Source organism: Trachypithecus francoisi, unplaced genomic scaffold, assembly GCF_009764315.1.
Source record: "Trachypithecus francoisi isolate TF-2019V2 unplaced genomic scaffold, Tfra_2.0 Lachesis_group9, whole genome shotgun sequence".
Classification (NCBI taxonomy): Eukaryota; Metazoa; Chordata; class Mammalia; order Primates; family Cercopithecidae; genus Trachypithecus; species Trachypithecus francoisi.
The window spans coordinates 52,239,950-52,257,110 of NW_022681474.1; the positions used below are offsets into that span (position 1 = coordinate 52,239,950).

General features: G+C 52.2%; 1 protein-coding gene and 1 long non-coding RNA gene across 4 annotated transcripts; one reads left to right on the forward strand and one right to left on the reverse strand.

Moving 5' to 3' along the window:
- Window positions 1–5,579: 5,579 nt before the first annotated feature.
- SYT15 (synaptotagmin 15) lies at window positions 5,580–16,659 on the reverse strand. 3 transcript variants are annotated; one of them, XM_033209096.1, is made up of 8 exons: window positions 15,690–15,843; window positions 14,494–14,698; window positions 13,864–14,006; window positions 12,706–13,001; window positions 10,978–11,148; window positions 10,264–10,384; window positions 9,103–9,282; window positions 6,073–7,327 (listed from the first exon to the last, which is right to left on the reverse strand). In XM_033209096.1, exons 1-8 carry the CDS (start codon window positions 15,694–15,696, stop codon window positions 7,185–7,187), a joined length of 1,266 nt encoding a protein of 421 aa, XP_033064987.1. In that variant the 5' UTR covers window positions 15,697–15,843; the 3' UTR covers window positions 6,073–7,184. The 3 variants fall into 3 exon arrangements, with proteins under 3 accessions (XP_033064986.1, XP_033064987.1, XP_033064988.1); XM_033209097.1 differs by having other exon boundaries at window positions 14,494–14,693; window positions 15,690–15,735; XM_033209095.1 differs by lacking the exon at window positions 14,494–14,698 and having other exon boundaries at window positions 5,580–7,327; window positions 15,690–16,659.
- On the forward strand, window positions 9,276–12,729 carry LOC117082418. The gene is made up of 2 exons (XR_004436603.1): window positions 9,276–9,727; window positions 10,430–12,729. It is a non-coding gene; the product is annotated as an uncharacterized LOC117082418 (long non-coding RNA).
- Window positions 16,660–17,161: the final 502 nt, after the last annotated feature.

A 17,161-nucleotide genomic window follows, 5' to 3' on the forward strand; every position in this document is an offset into this window, starting at 1 on the left:
AACCCCGTCTCTACTAAAAATATAAAAAAACTAGCCGGGCGAGGTGGCGGGCGCCTGTAGTCCCAGCTACTCGGGAGGCTGAGGCAGGAGAATGGCGTAAACCCGGGAGGCGGAGCTTGCAGTGAGCTGAGATCCGGTCACTGCACTCCAGTCTGGGCGACAGAGCGAGACTCCGTCTCAAAAAAAAAAAAAAAAAAAAAAAAAAAAACAATTAAAAAAAAAAAAATTGGAGTTCAGGACCCACCAAGGAAAAGAAGCCTAATAATCACGTCAGACGCTCAGCTGGCATCCTCAGAGGACCACACTCTAGATAGACGGGCAAACCAGAGGTGGAGATGGAGCCTTCCCAAAACTGCGACGTAGACTCTAGTCAGTTCAGTGCCATTGGATTAAGGTAAAATCTTCCCACTCTGTCTATCATATGACATGGTAAACCCTCCCTGGAGAAAGACACTGTTTTCAGATAATGTTTCCTGGAGCCACTAAAATTTATTATAATGGTTAGCATTCAACAATAAATGATCAATCACACAACAAAACAGGAACGAGGGGAAAACATACACAACAAAATGGAGCCACTAATGACCCAGACATTGGTGTTATCAGACACAGACTTGATGGATGGAATAGAGGCTTTCATCAAAGAACGGGAATCTATAAAAAAGAATGAAATGGAAATTTAAAACTTAAAAATACAATAATTGAAATTAACTACTTAGCATATGGGTTAACTACAATTAGACTTAGCAGAAGGAACATTCTTTGAACTGTAATATAGAACAGAATAAAAACTCTAAGCTGAAGAACAGAGACAAAGAGTATGGAAAATAACAGCAAAGAACATAAGATACTTGTGGGAAGAGGCAAACAGATCTAACACGTATGTAATTGGAGTCTTAGAAAAAGAAGGGGGAAGATGGGGCAGAAGTAACAGTTAAATAAATATAGGCTGAGAATTTTCCAAAACTGATAAAGCTTTATGAACCCCAAGCAGGATAAATAAAAACAAAACTGCATCCAGCCACACTATACTTTGTTTTTTTTTTTTGAGAAGGAGTCTTTCTTTGTTGCCCAGGCTGGAGTACGGTGGCGTGCCGTCTCAGCTCACTGCAACCTCCGCCTCCCCAAGTTCAAGCGATTCTCCTGCCTCAGTCTCCCGAGTAGCTGGGATTACAAGCACGCGCCACCATGCCTGGCTAATTTTTGGATTTTTTAGTAGAGACGGGGTTTCACCATGTTGGCCAGGTTGGTCTCGAACTCGTGACCTCAGGTGTTCCACTGGCCTCGGCCTCCCAAAGTGCTGGGATTATAGGTGTAAGCCACTGCACCTGGCCCAGGCACACTATACTTAAATTGCTGAAAACGAAAGACAAGGAGAAAACATTAAAAGCAGTTAGAGGTGGGTAGGAGGGACACATGTCTTCTTTCCTTTTTTCTTTTCCCCTCCCTCCTTCTCTCTTTTTCCTTCCTCCCTCCCTCCCTCCTTTCTTTTTCTTCTGTAGAGCGCAGTGGGGGTCTTGCTCTGTTGCCTGGGCTGGTTTTGAACTCCTGGGCTCAAGGGTGCTGGGATGACAGGCGTGAGCCAGGGCACATTACTGACACATTACTCTCAAAGGAGACACAATAGCACTGAAAATCACTTGTCAACAGAAATGATGGAAGTGAGAAGATAATGGAGTGCCCTTCTGAAGTTCCTGAAAGAAAAAAGTGTCAACCTGTAATCCTATATTCACAAAATACCCTTAAAAATGAATTGGAAATAGATGTTTCTATTCAAAAACTGAGAAAGGCCGGGTGAGGTGGCCTGTAATCCCAGCCCTTTGGGAGGTCAAATCAGGCAGATTGTTTGAGTTCAGGAGTTTGAGACCAGCCTGAGCAACATGGTGAAATCCCTTCGCTACAAAAAATACAAAAAAGTTAGTCAGGTGTGGTGGTGCCTGCCTGTAGTCCCAGCTACTCGGGAGGCTGAGGTGGGAGGACTGCTTGAACCTAGGAGGCTGAGGCTACAGTGAGTCGTGATCACACCACTGCACTCCAGTCTGGGCGATAGAGTGAGACCCTGTCTCAAAAACAAGCAAACAAAAAAACCTGAGAAAATTTGCTGCCAGCAGATGTGCATACACAAAAAATACTAAAGGGAATTCTTCAGGTAGAAGAAAACTGATCTATGATAGACTCACAGAAATGCAGGAAATAATAAACAACAGAGTGAATATGTGGGTGAATACAAATAAATATTGACTACACATAGCAATAATAATAATGTCTCATTAGGTGTAAAATATATGTGGAATTAAAATGAGTAATAATAATATACATGCAAGAGTAGAATGGAGGTAAATACAGATTGAGTATTGTGAGGTGATAGTTTTGTCTGGGAAACAATAAAAAGTAAAATTTGTATTAGATTATAATAACGTACAGAAGTTGTAATCTGTGGAGGAAACCACTAAAGAAATTATAAAAGAATGTGTAAGTAGCAACCAATGGTAAGAGGGAAGTGGAATTTTTTAAAAATCTGAAAGAAAGCAATAGAAAAGAAAAAAATAAAAACAAAAATGGGTAAGACAAATGGAAACAAATAGTAAGATGGTATTTATGAACAGAGCTATATCAGTAATTACAATAAATGTAAATTCACGAAATCCACAAAAGACAAAAATTGACAGACTTGATTAAAACAACTGTATTCAAGAGACACGACATCATTATAAGAACATTAAAAATTCAAAAATAAGGGGAAAAGTGAAAAAAATACCATTGTGAGTGGTAGAGAAAGCCATTTCACATAATAAAGGGTTCACTCTACCAGAAAATGTCAATTTTAAATGAGTATGAGCCTAATAACACAGTCTCCAAATGCGTAAAATAAAAATTAACAAAACTCAAAGGAGAAATAAACACATTCATAATAATAGTGGCAGGCTTTAGTGTCTCTCAGTAGTTTACAGGAAAACAGACAAAAATGTCAGTAAAGATGTAGATAATTTGACCAACCTGATTAACAAACTTGGCCCAGTTGAAATACGCGTAACACTTGCACCACACTGCAGAATTGCACATTCTTTCAAGTGCAGGAACATTATGATAAGAATATTATAGGAAAGTCTGTCATAAACATAGCTGCAAAAATCCTGAGAAATATAACAGCAAGTTAATCTAAATTTTATCTATTTATTTATTTACTTATTTTATTTTTGGAGACAGAGTCTCGCTTTGTTATCCAGACTGGAGTGCAGTGGCATGAACATGACTCACTTCAGCCTTAACCTCCTGGGCTTAAGCAATACTCCTGCCCCAGCCCTCCAGGTAGCTGGGACAACAGGCGTGTGACACCACACCTGGCTAATTTTTGTGGTTTTTGTAGAGACCGAGTTTCACCACGTTGGTCTCAAATTCCTGAGCTCGGGTAATTTACCTGTCTTGGCCTTCCAAAATGCTAGGATAATAGATGTGAGCCACTGTGCCCAACTTAAATCTAAATTTTATTTTATTTTATGGCCATGTTCCCTCTAATAAATCTAAATTTTAAATAAATAAGTTCAAGTATTATTGTGTTTATGTGTATAAAACTGCATATACACACAAACGCATACATACCCTGCTGGTTTCTATTACAAGAATGTACGTTTGGTTTGACATTCAACAGTCAATTAGTATAAGTCATCACATCCAAAGAATAAAGGAGAAAAAATTATTTCAAAAAGTGCAGAATAAGTATTTGAGAGAAATTTAACCTCATTTGTGATTTTTAAAAAAAATCTTTTTAACAGCTTGAGAATATATGTTCATAAGTATATTAAAAATCCTATAGCAACCATCAAACTTCATGGTGAATATTGACAACTCTCCCCATGCCCCACCCAGCACCCCTGAGATTGAGGATGAGACAAGAATAATATCCACTATCACTACTTATAGTCAGCATTGGCTGGAGGTCCTAGCCACTGCAATTTGTATGCCAATTTTAAATCTTGCAACCTTGCTGAATATATCAGCTCTAGTTTTTTGTGTGTGGATTCCTTAAGATTTTCCATAGACAAGATTATGTCATGTGCAGATATCGTTTTACTTCTTCCTTTATGATCCAGATCCCTTTTATTTCTTTTTGTTGTCCGATTGCTCAGCCACTGCAGTTTGGCAAGAGATAAATAAGGTATACAGATTAAGAAAGGAAGAAATAAAACTATCATTCACAGATGACATGATTATACAAAAATAATCTGCAAATTATTATAATTTAAATGAATTACGCAAGGCAACTCACTGGATAACAAGGTCAACATAGTTTTGTAGCAACAGAATCTGTATATACTAGCCATAAACAAATATAAAATGCCTAAGAATAGATCTATTGAAGGATGTGCAAGAACACTTACTGAAAACCACAAAAATAGTTCTAAGAAACATACAAAAGACTTAAAGAAGTGAAGAGATATACCATGTTAGTGAATAGGAAGATTGAAGATTTTAACCATGTCAAATGGCCCCCAAACTGTTCTACATAATCAATTAAATCCAATCAAATTCTAGCACTTTACTTTGTGGAAATTGACTAGCTGATTCTAAAGTGTTTTATGAAACTGTAAAGGGCTTCTTTCTTCTGGAGCTGCCTTGTGGACAGGATCTGAAACAACCCAGGCCAGGTCTCTCTGGTCCATGGGAAGCACGCATATGCTTTTTGCTCTGACTACGTCTGTAGAGAACAGTCCAAACAACAACCTTCTCCCCCTCAGAGCAGAGAGCCTGCTAGTCTCTTGCCATTTAGATTTTTCAGGGATGATTCGGAGATACCAGACTACTCTGTCCTGCAGAAAAGGATACTTATCAACTTTTCCTAGTGGCCTTAGAAAAGTCACTGCTAGGCTGGGCGCGGTGGCTCAAGCCTGTAATCCCAGCACTTTGGGAGGCCGAGACAGGCAGATCACGAGGTCAGGAGATCGAGACCAGCCTGGCTAACACGGTGAAACCCCGTCTCTACTTAAAAAAAATATAAAAAACCAGCTGGGCAAGGTAGCGGGCGCCTCTAGTCCCAGCTACTCAGGAGGCAGAGCTTGCAGTGAGCTGAGATCCGGCCACTGCACTCCAGCCTGGGCCACAGAGCAAGACTCCGTCTCCAAAAAAAAAAAGAAAAGTCACTGCTAGTCAGAAATCTCAACTTGGAATGTGGGGGTGGCTGGCATCTATTGGGATATCAGATGAAACAGAAACAGTTCCACTGTAGTGGCCTGCTCTGTAAACATACAGAGAACCCCTATTATGTGTGTGCTGTGAAACTATTAGAAACTACAGCTTTGTGGACTACTTTGAAAATGTGCAAGTGGGCCGGGCACAGTGGCTCACGCCTGTAATCCCAGCACTTTGGGAGGCCAAGGCTGGTGGATCATGATGTCAGGAGATCGAGACCTTCCTGGCTAACATAGTGAAACCCCATCTCTACTTAAAAATACAAAAAATTAGCCGGGCATGGTGGTAGATGCCTGTAGTCTCAGCTACTTGGGAGGCTGAGGCAGGAGAATGACATAAGTAAACCCGGGAGGCAGAGCTTGCAGTGAGCCTACATCGCGCCACTGCACTCCAGCTTGGGCAACAGAGCGAGACTCCGTCTCAAAAAAAAAAAAAAAAAAAAAGAAAGAAAAAAGAAAGAAAATGTGCAAGTGAAATAAGTGACAAAAAGCAAACACAAGATATTCTGTCCATATGAACCACTGCCAGGCGATACTTGTATTTGTAGATTGACAGAAACTGGAGGTGGAGTTAAAGAGGCACAAACTCAGTATTAACATTCATTGCCTGTTTTGCTAAAGTTGTTTCACTGCATAAGAAAAAGATACTGGTCAGGCCAGGTGCAGTGACTCAAGCCTGTAATCCCAGCACTTTGGGAGGCTGAGGCGGGTGGATCACCTGAGGGCGGGAATTTGAGACCAGCCTGGCCAACATGGTAAAATTCCGTCTCTACTAAAAATAAAAAAATTAGCCAGGCATAGTGGCAGGCACCAGTAATCCCAGCTACTTGGGAGGCTGAGGCAGGAGAATCGCTTGAACCTGGGAAGCGGAGGTTGCAGTGAGCGGAGATCACGCTATTGCACTCCAGGCTGGGTGACAAGAGGGAAACCCCGTCTCAAAAAAATAAAAGAAAAAAAAGAAAAAGAAGGAAAAAAAAAAGAGAAAGAGATACTGGTTCCATGTTCTGTTCCAGTTATGCAAAACAACGTGTTGACGTGCAGGCTGCACAGTGCCAGGTGCAAATACACACTGGCTGTTACGGTAACTGTGACAAGCACAAGGGCTGCCCACTAGCTTGAGTGCAACTTCTGGGGAATTGATGGGAGTGATTTATGGGTACTTCCTTCTTAACAAATTTTACATCAATACTGCAACACAACAATCTCAGCCCTGTGGGCTATACCATAGCCACATGCTTTCACCATTTCCTGCGCAAAGGGAGAGCCCAGGAACTGAATGCTGTTAATCAGGGAGAGCATAGAAACAGCAGCAGAACAGCTGGAGAACCAGGGCTGTGTGGTTTTGGACTGTGGGGAGGGTGGGCCACGGGCAGACTTGACACAATGTGGGAGGGCATTTGACACAACCCCGTGGAGGACCTAATGCTTGGGGAGGCCCTCACCCAGCACAGTGAGCCATGTCAACACTTGGTGCCTGAGCGTGCTGCTCACAGCGCTCTCCGTATTTTCCCCATAACAGTATGTTTTTTCTGCCAGGCAGAAGGCAGAGAAACCCTGGCTGAAAAAGCAGCGAGGGTCATCGACTGCATGAACACATCATCAGCTTTTCCAGATGGAGACACCCAAGTTTACCCTGCACATCCATTCAGTAGGTAGAGCTGGGTCATCCCTAAACAGGATCTTTCTTCTGAGCACCTGAGATTCTGGTCCAAATTAGGGCTGTGAGGACCAGGAGCCGGGATTCTGAACCCAGGCAGCCCCGCGGGTAAGGAGGAGGGAGTGTGTCGGAAGGCTGTATGGCCAGAGCTGCTGACTGGGCCAGGGCTTCTTTGTCCCCTCTTCTCTCCTGCACATCAGCACTCATGTTCTCCTGGCTCGGGCTGGCCTGGCAGCTCAGGGAGCTGTTGGATGAAACGTCCATGCTTGTGGCTGTGACTGTCACGTGCAATTGTGAGGACAGTCGGCTCCCAAAGTGGAACCACAGTGCTGGGCCAAGGGTCAGGGCTCCGTGATGCGGCAGAGCGCGTGCCAGCGCTTCACCAGCTCCTTGGGCTTGCTGAGCATCTCGTCCCAGTGCTCCAGCTCTCTGCCACGGGTGTACATGTAGGGGCCCACCACCACTCGGCCCAGCTGCTGGCTCTCTGCAGGGGAGGGAGAGCACCAGTGTGTTCCTGAGCACAGAAGTCACGTCCCCAGTGACCTCCCTTCCTCCCTCCTCTTCCCCAGGAGGAAGCAGTAACTTCCCTCCTCTCTGAGTGGGAGCTGACAGCCCCGAAAGGGGCCCTGCCTTTGTTCTGCTGCTGGAAGGGCTGCTTCTCCCCCTGGGAGATTGGGAGGAAGGAGAGCCCTGAAAGAGACTCTCTCTTTGAGGGCCACCAGCTCTGCCCCACACCCTTCTGTAGGGCCATATTAAGTCTACCTTATGCCAAAGAACTGAGGGAGGAAAGAGCCCCTCTAGAAAGAAGGCCTCGGCCGGCCGTCAGAGAGTAAGTACATTCAGCAGTAACGTTCACTGGCCACCATGGAGAAGGGTCTTAAGTCCAGGCCGTTTGGCCAGCTGTGGCCTGATGGCTCTGTTTCCCCAGAGTGGCAGTGGGTGCTGCAGTGTGGGGTAGTGTGAGAGAGCTGGCTGACAGGACTCGCCCAGAACCCCAAAGGCTCATCTAGAGGGCAGGAGGAAGCTCAGAGCACCAGGTCCCCAGGCTAGTGGCAGCCCTGCTCCTTCCCACTCTCTCGGGTGATTTGCTCCAGGAGGGGGCAGCAGAGGCCATTGCTTAACCTCTTTCTTTTCTTTCTTTTCTTTTTTTTCTTTTTTTAAAATTTTTTTTATTTTTTTATTTTTAAATTTTTGACAGAGTCTCGTTCTGTCGACAGGCTGGAGTGCAGTGGCACGATCTTGGCTCACTGCAACCTCTGCCTCACGGGTTCAAGCAATTTTCCTGCCTCAGCCTCCCGAGTAGTTGGGACCATAGGCATGCACCACTACACCCAGCTAACTTTTGTATTTTTAGTAGAGATGGAATTTTGCCATGTTGGCCAGGATGGTCTTGATCTCTTGACTTCGTGATCCACCCCTCTCAGCCTCCCAAAGTGCTTAGGATTATAGGCGGGCACCACCGTGCCCAGCCAACCTCTTTCTTTTTTTGAGACGGAGTCTCATTCTGTCACCCAGGCTGGAGTGCAGTGGTGCATCTTGGCTCACTGAAACCTCCGCCTCCCGGGTTCATGCCATTTTCCTGCCTCAGCCTCCCAAGTAGCTGGGACTACAGGTGCCTGCCACCTCGCCTAGCTAATTTTTTGTATTTTTAGTAGAGACGGGGTTTCACCGTGTTAGCCAGGATGGTCTCGATCTCCTGACCTCGTGATCTGCCTACCTCGGCCACCCAGAGGGCTGGGATTACAGGCGTGAGCCACTGTACCTGGCCCCCTTTTTTTTTGACAGATTCAGCAGCCTCGCCTCCTGGGTTCAAGAGATCCTCCCGCCTCAGCCTCCCAAGTGGCTGGGATTACAAGCATGTGCCACCATGCCCAGCTAATTACTGTATTTTTAGTAGAGACGGGAGTTTCACCGTGTTGGCCAGGCTGGTCTTGAACTCCTGAGCTCAAGTGATCCACCCGCCGTGGCCTCCCAAGGTGCTGGGATTACAGACGTAAGCCACCATGTTAACCTGTTTCTACGGTGCCACAGACAAAGCTCAACCGGACTAAAGCTGGGCATGAAACCCAGGCCTCCTGCTGGCAAGCTGTGCGTCCTTGGGCAAGTATTTCAGCCTCTCTGAGCACTACTTTCCTTAACCAGGGAAGGAGCTCATACAGCTCCTTCCGAGGTCAGGACAGGAGGCACTTCCTCTGCCTGAACACTCGGCAGCCCCTTGTGGTCCCTGTCCCAGCAGCCCGGGGTTGGGTGCGGTCTTACTGTCCCCTTCTGTGTTCTGCACCACGGTCAGGCTGAGGCTAGCGGTATCCAACTCGGTGGCATCGGCCTTGAAGCTGAAGGTCTCATTGTACACAGGATTGATGGAGCCCAGCACAGCTGAAGTCTTCTTGCACTTGACAAACTTGTTGTGGTTCATCAGAGACACTTTGACAAACACACCTGGGGAACAGTGAGCACTAGTGGGCTGGCAGAGGCGGGCGGGAGCCGAGCCCCAGCCTATGGGAGGTCCGGCAAGGAGGGCACGTGCCCAAGCTAGGTGCCAGGGCCCCACCCCTCACACAGTGCTGTGGCCCCGCGGGCGTGACCAGAGGAAGCCGGCTGAGTGCACTGCCCTGCAGCCTAGGCGGGGCTCCACTCCCTTCCTTTTCCTTCCTCTTTGCATCAAGAAAGTACCCACGGCTCCAGCAGGCCCTGGTTTACCAGAGCCTGGCACCACATGCCTGTCCCTCCCTGTTGGGGGGCCGCTCACTGGGTCCCCAGGCTCCCTGGGGCCCCTTAAACACCTTGTACAGAGAGTTAAGATTTGGTGGGTGAGGGTCAGAGTCACAGTGGAAGGTCTGGATCCTGCCTGGCTTACGGTGACCCCAGACGTGAACACAAACAGGTGACTGATGGCCACCACCTCACTGGGGTGCGTGGGATGTGTGGGGTGAGCCCAAATGGGGTGGGACGTGTGGGGTGAGCCAAGACCTCCCCTCCTGCAGCTCCTGTGTTCTGGGAGGCCAAGCATCAGTGCCCATGGAGTCGGGGGCCTTCCCCTGGGGGGAGGGAGGTGTGGGCCTCACCCTTGAGGAACTGGACCCACGTAGCTGATGGGAAGGTGGAGGTGGATGCAGACATGACAGTTCAAAGAGCCAAGACGCTGCCTCGGGAAACAGCAGGGGCAGGACCTGGTATTGTGGTTGGGTTAGAACCCTTAGTGGGGAGGCCGAGGAGATGCAGCTTTGGGTTCAACATAGGAAGAGGCTTCCTGCACCAGAACTGTCTACTGAGGGAGAGCATGTCTTGTGAGGTAGTGAGCACTCCGTGATAGGGTGTATGCAAGCAGAAACTGGATGGTCAGGGGTGAGGTTGGACTGTAGCCCCAGGCTGTAAGCTCAGTGGGCGGGACCTTCCCCAGGAGGAAAAGGAGGAACTCACTGACAATGCCTCTGTCCTCCTGGAGCTGAAGGCCCCTGGCACGCAGCACAACCACCGTCAGGCGGCTCAGGTAGTCGTTGTAGCTGAGGCAGAACTGGAGGTCGCCAAACTCCGAGGGGGGCTGGGGAGGCCAAGGTGGAAGCACCCCACCCTGTTACTCTGGCAGGTGCTGAAGGGGTCAAGAGAACCCCCAGAGAGCTTCCCGCTTCCTCCCAGCCGTCCATGCGACACACTCACATGGTCCCCTTTGAATTCCACTGCCATTTTAAGGACAGGGCAACTGTGGTCTGGAGAGTTTAAGGGGCTTGTGCAGTCCTGTGGACCAGAGCTAAGGAGTCACACCCAGGTCTGAGCCAGCTGGGGCCTTCCCGGGGATGGTGGGCTGGGGGAAACATTTCCCTGGGCTGGACCATTTGTGGTGTCACCTCTCACAGCTGTCTGACCTAGATGGGAATCCAAATGTGGATATTTCAGGTTGCTCCAGGGAGTCTGATGGCCAGTGTGACAACAGGACCTCAGGCAGCCCCTCCCTGCCCAGGGGCAGGTCTGTTCCCCTCTGTCCCATGCTGCTCAGGGCCTAGGCCCTCCTCCCTGAGTCACTGTTATAGGGTGGTGTGCAGGATGCTGAGGGCTGACGCTGCCAGCAGGTGCTGGACCCTGTGCACACCTGCCGGCTGATGCTCAGTGGCACAGGCATGGTAACCTCGACCTTACCTCCAGGCTCTCGGCCTCCAGGTCTCTCCAGATGACACGCCGGCAGTCCCCTGCCAGGGTCTCATTCTTCAAGGGGAACAGCACCTGGCCCAGGAGCTGGTGCTTCCTCTGCCTGTCCACGTGGTAGACGGAAAACTTCAGCACCCTCTGGGTGACAGTCTTGCTGGACACCTAGGGGAGACAAGGACACTGGCCAGGGTCAGGAGTGGTGGTAGGGGATGGGATGGTGTCACTCGTTATTCTGGACATGGGTGCTTTTGAGAACTGGTGTCTCAACCAGGGACCCACACCCCAAACCTAGGGATTTTCAGGGGACCCTTCTTAGCAGCAGAGCTGTGTACCCCTGGAAAGTGGGGGTAGGTGCCAGGACCTTGCTATGCAGAGTGTGGTCCGAGAACCTGCAGCGTCCGTACACCACCACCTGGAGCCCTGTTAGAAATGCAGGATCTTGGGCCCCAGCCCAGACCCATGAATTGGAATCTGCCGTTTAACCGGAGCACCAAGTGACACGGCTGCAAGGTGAGTGTGGCCCCGCCACCACCCAGCGCTATAGCAAAGGCCCAGGAGCCTGGGCACCGGCCTGTCTCTGCTGTCAGAGCTGGGCATACCAGTCCTCCCCTCCCTGAGATTAGGCCTCCTTGCCTGTGAAATGGGGGTCACGGGTCTTCCTCTCTGGTTGTAAAACCCCAATCACAGTGTCTGACCTACAGCAGATGGCCCATTAATATTGATTTTCTTCTCTTTCCCCTTCTCCCTTTCCCCCTTCCCTCTGGAGGCACAGAGGGACTGGATCAAGTTGGGGCGAGATAGAGTGGGTAAGTGATGAGCCAAGAAAAATTATCCTGAAAGCAAGATGTGTCGCACATCAGCAAGGCTCTAGCCTTGGATTCTGACGTCTGGAGAAGAGCGATTCACCTCTGAATTCTTACAGCCCTGGCCTCAGAAAGACGGCCCAGGACCAGGCCTGATGGCACCCCTCTTCCCAGCTCTCAGCCAGGGCGGAAGGCACAAGTGATGGCCCTGGCCTCAGCAGTCACATTGCTCCTGAAAGCTGACTGACTGCACCTCACCTCTTGGCCAGCTTGCCACCCAGCTCTTGAGAACATGTTTGTCCAAGGCTTCTTGGCAGGTCTCGATGGCTACTTCCCCAAGGGCCCCCAGTCACCTGCTAAGGCTCCCAGGCCCCTGTGAAACTGGCTGGGTGCCCCAACAGCCTCTCCACTTCCACAGCCTGAGCCGGCCAGCCCAAAGTGCAGCAAGGCACCACACCTACCCTGGGAGGGTACTTGGGCCCCCGCCCTGGCCTCTTACAGCACAGGAAGCTCCTGCACTCACGCTAAGGCCCGTCTTTTGCCCTCCTTGGATAAACTTGCCAGAAACCCCATACTGCTCCACGCCTTTGGGATAATTCCCCTGAGCCCCATAGGCCAGGGCCTGGCATTCAGTAGTTGCTCTAAAATTGTGTTTTCACCCACTCTCCTCCAGGCAGTCAGGACAGGGGAGCCCAGGCCTCTGGTCACTACTCACCAAGTCTCTCCCCTGCCTGTCTATCAGGGATCGGCTCTGATAGGCCTTAACCTAGCAGGCTAGGTAAAGCAGAGCTGGTGGCATCAAGGGTCCCGGGGGCTGCAGGGCCCTGGCTGGTACAGGAGGCTCAGCTCTCCTGCAGGTCTGCACCTTCCCAGTAACGCGGAGGGCACCAGACCCTGCCTTCTCCAGAGGCTGTACCTGGAAGATGAAGTGCTCGTCAAACTGCGGGTTGGAGGTTTTGCGTTTGGTCTTGGACTGGAGGAAGCGCCGTTCATCGGGCAGCAGGTAGAGCTTCACCAGGGGGCTGCAGGTCTCCGAGGGGGCTTGCAGGTGCCGTGCCTTGATCAAGCCCACCAGCAGCCGCTCAGCCTCCTGCTCATATTCCACCGAGAACCACAGCCGCCCCAGGCAGCCGGCAGGGAAGTCAGTCTCACTTTTGTCCTCTGGGAACTTGTACAGCTCTGGGTTGATAGCCCCTACCATACATGCATCTCCTATAACAGAGGATGGGAAGGCTGACAGGCCAGAGGAAGGCAAGGCAGAGGCATGGGAGACAGTGGCAAGTTCTGGGCACCCACCCCATCCTGGCCCAACCCTCTCTGCTGAGCCTCAGCTAGCCTGACCACATCTGCCCCACTCTCCTCACCAGGCTAAACACATCCCCTCTCTCTGGTGCAGCTCCTCCAGGAAACCTTCTCAGCATGAAGGCATTGCATGGCCAGGCTGGGGATCCTAGCAGAGTCCTGCCTCCTGGGATTGGCCTCCATCCTTGGAGGTCAGGACCTGTTTCAAGGACACAGTGCCCATCACCTGGCCTGGCCCCCTTCCATGGTGTCTAGGGCATGACTCAGTGATAAAGCATTGCCTTTCTTCTTCCTCTTCAAATTAGAAGGGCCAAGGTGATTATTGGGTGGCTCCTGGGATGGTCTTTTGGTAGATCTTCAGGGCAAAGAGATGGCAGAAAGCTGTGCTTGCAGCCCCTACCATTCTGTCCTCTTGTTCAACCAACCCATCACCCTAGAGTGGGAGCCAGCACGAGTTCTGTACACGGCATGCCTGGGTTCCAATCCCAGTCTGTTGCTTACAGCCTGTTTGTGACTACGTAAAATGGGGTGATAATTCCTCCGCCCCAGAGTCATGGTGAGGTCTCACTCCGAATCAGCACCCAAGGCCATATCTCACCCTCATGGGGTGCAGCAAGCACTTCATAAATGAAAACACCCAGAAACAGTGGTCCCTGGGCAACTCTGTCATCCCTGGCTGGTTCAGGTTGTGTTCCGGAGCCAAGCTGGTGAAACCAAATGGGGCCACCTGAGCAGACCCTGACCTCTGGGCAGCCCTGGCAGGGACACTCACCAAGGCCGCCACTGGGGGTGTGACGCAGAAGCTCTGATGCCGGGCAGGAGTCCCATGGGGCATGGGTCCACTCTCCACTGTGCAGGGGCACCCAATCTCGGCCTTGAAGGGAAGGGGGCACCACGAATGGCACATCTGGTGGCCTGTCCAGAGTCAGGGAGACAACATGTAGGTAGCAAGTAAATGGTGTGGTCTCAGAGCACTTAGCCAAGATGGCTGAGCACCAGGGGCTAGAGGAAGAAAAGCCATCAGGAGCCAGGAATAGGCCAGGGCACCATTTTCTGGGCCCATATCAGGCAACACACATACACATACACAGCAGTGGGATTTGGAGAAGGAACACAGCCCCTGACAGTGTCAGCCAGTCTGGGTTTGAATTCCTGTTCTGCCACTTACTAATTGTGTTCTCTGGACCTGTTGCTTATGTGCACTAAGCCTCAGTTCCCTCACCTGGAACATGGATTTCATAATACCTGCCTAATAACTGATGTGAGGTTTCTGGGGTTTCTTTGTGATAGCTCCCAGCACCGAAGCAGCATAGAATAGGCACTCCCATAAACAGAACTTTCCTTTGCGACCCCACCTCAAGGGAAATTCCAGGGGCCCACTTGGCCCCACATCCTACCTCACCTGCTCAGTTGGGTCCTAGCATGCGGCTGGCAGGGCCTGTCCTGCTGCCCACTGGAGGCGGCTGTGCTGGCCATGGCTGGTGTCCCAGGCAGCTCCTCATAGGTGAGGGTGGCACAGAACCTTCTCCACAGACAGCAGCTTGCTCCGATCAACAGCAGCAGCAGCAGCCCCCCGATGGTGCCCCCAATCACCAGGGCCAGCTGCTCTGGGGGCAGAGACCACCAGTACTATGATGCCTGCCTGGGAAAGCCACTCTCCCTCACAGCCCTGGCCTGCTGGGGCAGAACTGGGGCAGCAACCTTGCCTCTGGGTTTGATCTCAGGAGGGATAGGAGCAGGTCTGCGGGGGGAGGGGTTCCAGGAGGGGTGCTGCTGGCTGGGTTCCGCCAGCTCTCAGAGGAGAAGCTGTTTACCCCAGGGTCTGAGGGCCCTGGGCAGAACCTTCTGGTTTTCCTTGGAAAACAGCTGGCCCTGCCCTTGGGATTCTGGCTTAAAGAAGCCATTTCCTTGCGCTTCCGAGTAGAAATCAAACCTGCCCTCACCAGAACCTCCATATCCCCTGGGCTCCTGTTGAGGCCAGGAGGGGAGCTGGGGTGTGGACGCAGTCAGTAAAGGAAAGCCCTGAAAGGTACCTTCCTCCCGGTCTGCAATCAGACATCTACCCTCTGGGGCCCTGGACCTGCTACAAGGCTGGACTCTTCTCTAATACCCGCTCCCTTCCCTAGCCCTCTATCAAGGTGAGCATGCTCTTAGGGGAGTTGGTGGGAGGCGGTGGGCGGGGTGGGGAGGAGGAGGGGACAAGGCCCCTTTGTTGCTGGCCCTCACATGTCCTCATTTGGGGGACCCAGGAGGCTTCGCCCCGGGGGTGCTCAGACGCTGGGTTCCAACCCCTGGGACCTGGGTAGGGCCAAAAAGGTGGCTCCCTTAGGGTGACGTGCGGCCGCGGGGCATCCCGGTCTCGGGGATCTGGACTGGGTGGGGTGGTGAGAAGGCTGGATCTCCCCCCAACACCTCCTAAGCCGCAACTGACCGCGAGGAACGGGCCTCAGCTTCCATTCCATCCCAGCGCCCCTCCAGGAGCGCGCCGAGGCAGGGCAGGGCAGGCGATGCGCCCCAGCGGGGACGGCGGGGCGGAGGCAAGTTCTGGAAGGATCGTAGAGGGGCCAGGGCCGGGCTGGGGAGGCGAGGCTCGCTTACCCGCCATGGTGTTGCTCCCGCAAGCTGGTCTCTCCGGTCTGGGCGGCTGGGGCTGGGCTGCTAGGCCGGCTCTTAAAGCGCAGCGGGGCGCCGTCGGGAGGGCGCGGGGGCGGTCCGTGGTGGCGCTGGTGCCTCGTTGCGGCTCGGGGAGCCGCGCAGTGCACGGCAGGGGCAGGGACCCGGCGCCCCGAGGCCGCAGCCCCGCCCCAGCCCAGCCCTGGCCCAGGCCCAGGTCCGGAGGTGGAGGGGCGCAGAGCCGACCGTGAGCTCCTGGAAACCCCAGGGCTCTGGCCAGGGCGGGTCCCGGGCGCCAGTGCCAGGGGCGCCCGGGGTTCCCTGCAGCTTGGGGCAGGGTGGGATGAGAGGACCACCCCCATCCCAGAGAGCAGAGCTACAACCTTCACCACCACGTCTGACACAGGGCTCCGCGTCCGACCCTTCACACCTGGTGACCAGGACTGAGCCCCCTTCCTCCCAGATCCTCCGCAAGCGGAGGCCCCTCCAGGTGCAGCTCCAACCCCGGCTCGAGGGAGCCTTCCCGATCCCCGGGCAGAGTCTCCCCGCGGTTCCCGGGCCCCAGCGCTGCCCGCCTGACGGCCTTGGGCAGGGATGCGGCGCTCGCTCACCGGTTCGCTCTCAGCGGACAAAACCGTGAGAGGTCGAGAGCAAGATTCTGGAGCGGGTTCTAAAAGCTCCTGGGTTCCCACTCAGGCTCCTCACTCTCCGGCCCTGTGATTTGGGACAACTTAACGTCCGCACTCTGGGTTCAGTCTTCTTAGTTGTGTTAATGTCTGTAAGGGGCTCTCGTAAGGGCGGCTGGCCTGCCGGTGACTTACGAAGTATGAAAGGAGCACTTAGAGAGGAGGAGCGGGGCGGCCCAACCCCTGTTACGGTGGTTATCGGATGGAGGCCAGCGTCTCCTGGGTCCCCTCTGTACCCCCAGCGCCTATTATTATGGTGATTATTAGAATGCAGGGCCCGTGCCCACCAGTCCAGGCTGGCGAACGCGCCTTGCGGGAAAAGCTGGAGTAAGGTCACTGCGCGTCCTCTCTGGTCACCCCGTGGCGCGCCCTGGCCGCACCCCTATGGTTCCCCCGCGGAGGCTCTGGTGGGCAGCGTCTGAGACCTCGAGGCGTCTGAGTGGGGACCGAAAGGAGTGTGTGTATCTGTGGTGCAGGGGAGTGTGTGTGGGGGGGGGTGGGGGTTGTGGGGGAGTGCGTGTTTTGGGGGGATGGGCCTTCTCATTTTACAACCTTGAAGGTTGTGTCCAGAGTCATAGCCTGGGTCCCACACCCCCGCATCACCTGTGCCTGTTCTAGGGGGCAGTGTGCGTGAGGCTCTACCCTGCCTGGGCTTTGGCTTACCTAAGACGGGGAGGGTGGTGAACTGGCATGCCCACTGGGCCGGGTCTGGGAGCCCTCAGCGCCAAGGTGCAGAGGCCGCAGCCACTCCCCTTCTAGGGTCTGGGCGGT

Bases quoted from the DNA above. Each gene is read 5' to 3' on its own strand.
- SYT15 (XM_033209095.1), bottom strand. From the start codon at position 16,066: ATGGGGGTGGTCCTCTCATCCCACCCTGCCCCAAGCTGCAGGGAACCC. The intron at 10,385-10,977 runs GTAAGGTCGAGG...TGGCCTCCCCAG, and splicing joins TGGAGGCCGAGAGCCTGGAG to CCCCCCTCGGAGTTTGGCGA. The intron at 7,328-9,102 runs GTAAGACCGCAC...CCTCCCCTGCAG, and splicing joins GCAGAACACAGAAGGGGACA to AGAGCCAGCAGCTGGGCCGA.